Genomic DNA, 6,553 nt, shown 5'->3' with positions numbered 1-6,553 from the left:
AGGCTAAATGTGTCATATGACATCACTCTGGAGAAGAGGTTGCCAGAAGCTATCCAGGACCCTAGATGCTTCTGCAGCTTGGAATGGGCCCAGAGCTGCTGCTTGGCTCCCAGGACCCTGCTCTGCTCGTAGCTATTCATTGAGTCCCTTAGCCTATGGAGACATTGTCTGTCCAACTCCCTAAGTCGGTCTGACTTGAAAATATCTGTTTCTTCTGCCAAGCCTAGAGGCTTCCCCTGCTTGGGTCTCCCTGAGCAGGCCTCCAATTAGTTTGCTGCCACTGCGATGCAGAAGGGATTTCTGACTGCCATGGCACCCACCGGGAAGCACCCTACCACATCACCTCTGTGATCCTCTCATAGAGTGGCCTGCCGAGTTTCAGATTCCAGAAAAACCCTTGCCAGGAAGAGCCTGACTTCAGGCAAGAGCAGCCCTCTCAGGAGCCAGTGTCTGTAACGGGAAGAATGCTCTGTTGTAGAGACTTATTGCAGATGTGTCTGTAGATTGTACATCTTTAAGGCTCACACAGAGAGGCCTGGACAAACCCACCAATACTAAAGATGCAGGACGGCCCCTCTCCCAACACACAGACACACAGACACACAGACACACACACAGAGAGAGAGAGAGAGAGAGAGAGAGAGAGAGAGAGAGAGAGAGTTGCAGCCCAGCTATGGGTCCAAGGGCACAGACAGCAAGGGATCTCACCTGTCTACCCCTTGCTTCCTGATCTGTTTTCTGGTTTCTCATCCTCTTACTCCTGGTCCTGATCCTAGTCTGTCTGCCTGCCTGTCTGTCTCTCTGTGTCTGTCTCTTTGTGTCTCTCTGTCTCTCTGTCTCTGTCTCCCTCACTCTTGGTTTTTTGAGACAGGGTTTCTTTGAATAGCCTTGGCTGTCCCGGAGCTCACTCTGTAGACCAGGCTGACCTCAAACTCACAGTGATCCACTTGCCTCTGCCTCCCAAATGCTGGGATTGCAGGCCTGTGCCACCATTGTCCAGCTGCTCTTGGTCCTAGTCTTAACCAGTGTCAGGTTGCTCTAAGAGAAGTCTGGGCTGCCTGAGCGCTGTCCTAGGTGCTGGAGGCCTAGTGAGTCCTGAAGGCTTGAAGAAGAGCACGAGAAAGAGCTTTGAAGAAAACTTCCTGAAATCCACCTGAAGATGTCCTTTGAGGCCCCATCAGAACACCCGCCTTTATTCTCTTGGAAAACCACAGAACCAGGCCTTCCCCTTTTGTTCCTAGACCGAGGGATTCCAACAATGTGGCCATCAGCAACTTGGTGGCTGTATGGCTATTCATCACAGCTGAGAGGAACTTGAGCTCTCTTGTACCACATATAACCATCGCTGCCTGTGTCCTCGGGAGACACCTATGATTCCATGTGGTTGCCTGTGGCTTCATGTGACATGCCTGGAGACTGATGACTACATGGCAGCTGGTGAGTCTTCCCGCGACCTTGCGTGGCTTCCAACCTGACCTTGAGCATTCTCATTAAGTCTAGGCATTATCCAATCTAGCCTCACCTACATAGTCCCCCCCCCCCCATCACTGCCTCCCTTTCTCAGGTTCCCAGTGTCTACACAATCAGGTCCTAGGGGGCGTCTGATTCAGCCGGAACGGCCCATCAGCAAGTGCACTTTCTGGGACAGCAGCTCTGGACCCCGCTGCCACTTGAGCCTGTCTAACCATAAAACCCTGGCGGCCGGTTGTGCGGAGGTAAAGGTCGTTCGTGGGCGGAGGGGGGGGTGAGTGGCAGCGGCAGCGCGCCCGTGAGCCCCCACATCCAGCCCGTTTCCCCCGGAACGTTGCGGGGCGTGCGGCGCGGCCCCTCCCCCAGCCGGACTCGGCGGTTCGGACGCAGCTGTCTCTGCGCCCAGGAGTCTGGGCCGCGCTGCGGGGCTGGGAGTCGGGTTCCGAGAGGAGCGCGCGCGCGCGCGCCGCGCCCTCCCCCTCCCGCCGGGTCTCCGCAGCGGCGCGGGGAGGCGGGGGCTAAAAATACCCGGCGGCGGCAGCGGCAGTGGCTCTGGGGCTGCGGGGCTGCGGGACTGCGGGGCCCGGGGAAGCAGTGCGGGCCGGGCTGGGCCCGTTCACCGACATGCTGACCTTCTTCTTGGTGTCCGGGGGCTCCCTCTGGCTGTTTGCGGGTAAGTCCCGGTCTGATCCCGACCTCCATCTCCGGGAAGCTGTAGTATCTTGGCCCGGGGTGCGGGTGTGACATCCCCACCTTGCGGAGCCCTCTGCAGCAGTCCCTTGAAAGTCCCCTAGGCCGCCCCTCCCCAATTCCGGCAAGGCCCATGGGCAGCGTTGGGAAACCAGCTGGGTCAGCCCAGAGGAAGGGCCTTGCTCACTGAGACCCCCAACAACCTTCCTTCAGTTCTCAAGGCCCTCACCACAAGGGCCGGTGATAGATCAGGCCCTGAGCCAAAGGAAGGGCAGACTTTTCCGTGTCCCTGTTCATCTTTAGAGACTAAAACCCAAGCTTGTTGGCCTGGAGGGCCTGTGGTAGGTGAACTGTACAGAAGGGCTGGCCTGGGCTTCCTGAGTCCAGCCAGAAGCCTCCTTACTACCGGTTCCTGCTGCCCTTTAGTCAGAGGACAAGATTGGCTGGTTACTTGCCCCTTAGTTCTGCCCAGGGCTGTGTCCTGGCTTTCACTGCTCCCTCATCTCTGCACCCTCTTGGGAAGCTATTGGACCGCCCCCCCCCCCCCATGGATCTCTGCTTAGCAATTTCCCCAAATCCCTACACCCATACCTGGACTCCACTCGTGGGCCCATCCCTTTACCACTACTACTTCTCTGCACTGGCCTCTCCCCACTCCAAGTCTCCAGCTCATACCTCGAAACGGTTTCTATCCCAACCACGGCCCCAGCCCTGTGCAAAATAAACCTGATAATTTATGTGAAACTATTAATATATATGCTCGGCCTTTACCCTGGTTATACCTGGCCTAGCCCAGGGCAAATGCTTTGTGCATGCTAGTATTTCTCATTTGATATTCAGACAGCACCACCAGAGGTGGTGAGAAAGTCGTTTCCGAGCTAAAGGAAGGGCAGAGGTTGATCTTTTGTGAGCCATGTGGGGGTTTTGTGGTTGTATGTTTGTTTGTTTAAATTCACAGCAAAACCTAGGAGGTTGATGGTCCCTCTTTTATTATTGAGATTCAAAGACTGACTTGCCTAATGCCATGTGGATCATAGATGGCAGATTGGAGTTTGATCTGAAGTTTTAGCTGATCAATTCATGGCAAGTGCTTGGTTATGTCAGGCCTGAACCTGAGGGGATGACGGGCTAGGTAATTATTTTCCCCACCCCCACCATCGTCCTGAGTTAGGCCGCAGGGACATTTTCCCTGAGCTGGGGAGGCTAAGACCTCTCTAATCCCCCTCAACTCCCTAAGCTCCTTCTGTCCGCCAGTGTCTGGTGACAGGCTGCTCAGGGCTACTCCGGTCCTGCTGAGTGCCCAGCAAGCAAGGACAGGCTAAAGCTGGGGTCATGGATATTAAAAATAATGATGATGATGATGATGATGATGACAACGGTGGTAGTAACAGACACTATTTATTTCTTACATGATGAAACGGCCTATGAGCCCTCTTTGTCCTGAAGAACCCCACCCAGCGTGGGTTCAAAGCTTTGGTCTTTGGTTCTGAAGCTTTGGTCTGCTCTGTGTGTCCAGAGGCTACAGATCCACTTGTGATAGGGATCAGCAGCAGCCTGTGAGAGAAGCCCCTGACTGTGGAGGCTTCTTGTCTACAACTGCTATACAACTGTCCCTGAGTCAGGCTGGCCTTCTGTCATGACCCCTTAGATGAGAAAAGGGGTGGGGAGAGCTCTGCCTCACTGATGGGCTGTACAAGGGCCTCCAGGAGTTCAGCAGAGCTTTTCCCGTGATAGGTGGCAGCTGCTTCCACAGAGGCCAAGCTGTTCTGTTAGCTAGAAGGCTGAGTCTGATGTATGGTTTTTCTTGGGTATAATGCCCCAAATACATTGTGGGAGCTTTATAGATAGTGTGTCTGTTCTCCTTAGGACTTTGCTAGATCTCAGGCTTTCTCCTGGGATGGAAGGGTCTGAAAATGTACATTAACACACACACACACACACACACCTAAGGATGAATTTTGCTTTGTAATCTACTTTATAATGCAGTGTAGCTACCAGGTTCCTGAAACAGGAAGCTGCTCCTGAGTCAATGTCACTCTTTATGTGCTTTTTGCTACTCAGTGTGTCCCTTGGAAAACAAGGCTTGTCTGGCAAAGGTTGACCTCAAAGGCTCTCAGGGAAAGATGGGGAAAGAGAGACCTGGAAGAGGGGCAGCCATAATGCTCTGGGCTGCCCAGTACTGCACCATTCCAGAGCTACTCTGAGTTTTAAGTTGTAAATACAGAGACAATGCTATGTGTCCAGCATGAGTCAGATGCTCATTCTGGTAAGAAACGCGCCCTCCATATCCCAGGCACTAAGAGGACAATGGGATCTGTAGATTGGGACTTCTGCCTGCCTCTATGACACCTGTGTGGACTGGAGAGAAGCACCACTCTTGATAGATACATTTCTAAAAGGGTGCCACTTCCTTCCAGCTGATGTAGCTCTATAATCTTGCACAAGATGCAACCTGCTTACCTTCAGACCTTGCCCACCAGTTATGCCCATGTGGATTTCTACAGGACATGGGGATTTGTCAAAGACAGGTAGACTCAGGAGTATCTTCCTGCTTGAGTGACTAGCAGGAACCTGGAAGCTACACTGGGTTACAAAGTAGATTACAAAGCAGAATTCATCCTTAGGAGTGTGTGTGTCCAGAAAGCGTCAAATAAAGGAAGTCAGAGCTGTTGAAGGTATGCAGAGAGAACTGTGATGATGCCGAGTCTTTATGGTCTTTTGCCTTGAGTGCCTGGGTTGTTGGATGGGACCTGGAGAAGATTTTATCAAGGAGCAAAGAAGAGCCCTCTGTTTAGATAGGCTGAGTCAGGAGGAAAGGACTGTTGTGTGGGATCATTATGTTATGAGACTAGATGTAGTTCAGGTTGGCCTGATTGGGGGCTGGGCTCTATAAAGAGACAGAGATGAGCCTCCAGTCTCATCTCTGAGGATCCCTGCTCTGGAGATATGGACCGGGCTCTATTGGAGTGAGGCATGGCTACAGGAGGCTGAAGTGACAGGCATCTGGCCAACCAGGTACAAACATGCACAGCCTACCTCAGCTCAGCCCCATCAGATCTCATCCCTAGATCCAGGCAATGACTGGCCCAAGGCCCATAGCAGTCAAAGGAAGCCCCAAAAGGCAGCTAAAAATTGGGGCTGATGCTGGAGCTCCGGGAAAATCAGGTGCGTGGGGCACGACTCCCAGAGGAAAGAAGCTTGCATTAGCACTCAGTCCTTTACCTTGTAGAAAGATTTTGACCTCTGTATTCTTTAGCTGTTCTGCAGCCTGCATGGAAATGGTAAGGCTGTGGCTAGCAAGGCACCAGGGGGCAGCAGACCCTAGCCACCCTGCTCTCCTGCTGATTCTTTGGGATCTGTGAGTCTAAGGGCTCTTAGGCTGACCATGAGGAAGCAGAACTTGGCTCGGCCACAGCTGTGATAGAATTCAAGGCTGTTCCATATGTGGGGTGGTAAGGAGGAGGTCTGACTTGTTTGCAAAAGGAAGCATGTTTTGTATAGTAGAGTGCATGCTGTTTATCTAGCCAGCACCAGACACACCGCGGGCACTTAGAAATTCACTGAAATGAAAGAGGGGATTTCTGTTTCACCTTGCACACACTGGACGTCAATCACCACGTTTCTACGATTCTGCAAGCTTCCCTTCTGTCTTCCCACAATGCCGTGTTGCTGTTATCACCACTAACCACACGAAGCAGTAAGTGAGACCTAGAGAAATTTGAGTGGAAAGCAACTTGTAGAAGCTGAGGGTCATGTATTCCCAGACTTGCAGCCCAGAGGAGAGCCAGGTTTCTAACAAGCAGAAATGAAGTAGGAAAATAAGAAAAGTCATTCTAGGCAAGAGGGCCCTCATGAGGAAAGATCTGCAACGGGAGAGTCTGAAGTAAAATTTGAGTATGGTAGCTCATGCCTGCAATCCCAGAACTTGGGGTGCAGACACAAAAAGCAGGAATTTAAGGCTGGCTTTGACTACATAGCAAGTTCCAAGTCATCCTGAGGTATACAATATTTCTCTCAAAACAAACAAACAAACCAAAATGAGTGCTGACTGCTCTGCCCAGCATAGCTGAGTGGAATCTCTAGTCAGTGGCCTCATCTTACAGAAACAAATTTTGCTTGGTTCCTTTTATTGTCAAGGCTGGGATGTTGAGGGGCTCCAGAAGTGAGGGAGGAATATGGATGGATGGATGGATGGATGGATGGATGGATGGATGGATGGATAGAGGAATGTACCACCACTGAAGAATGGATGGTTCTGTAGAAGGAAGATTTCTTTTCTCTGAGGGCTCTTGCTTCCTTGGAACTCCATGGTCTTGTCTCCTTACAGGCAGGCAGCTCTGGGTACATTGCCCAGCATAGCTGAGAGGAAGATCCAGCCAAGCTCTTGCCTTTG

General features: G+C 52.0%; 1 protein-coding gene across 3 annotated transcripts in view; it reads left to right on the top strand.

Annotated features, from left to right (window-relative positions):
* The first annotated feature begins 1,589 nt into the window (after positions 1-1,589).
* The window catches only part of Acsl6 (acyl-CoA synthetase long chain family member 6), a 62,149-nt gene continuing 57,185 nt past the window's right edge, over positions 1,590-6,553 (top strand). The window contains exon 1 of one of the 3 annotated variants that reach the window (XM_060363710.1): positions 1,590-1,715. Coding sequence is in view for 2 of the 3 variants with exons in the window: in XM_021658231.2 (XP_021513906.1) it covers positions 2,095-2,143 (49 nt within the window). In the remaining variant the exon portion in view is untranslated. Of the gene's footprint in view, positions 1,716-1,908; positions 2,144-6,553 lie in introns of those variants that run through there. The other 2 variants (XM_021658231.2, XM_021658232.2) reach the window with 2 other exon arrangements.

This window comes from Meriones unguiculatus, chromosome 11, assembly GCF_030254825.1.
Source record: "Meriones unguiculatus strain TT.TT164.6M chromosome 11, Bangor_MerUng_6.1, whole genome shotgun sequence".
Classification (NCBI taxonomy): Eukaryota; Metazoa; Chordata; class Mammalia; order Rodentia; family Muridae; genus Meriones; species Meriones unguiculatus.
This window is presented reverse-complemented; position numbering and strand designations above follow the sequence as displayed.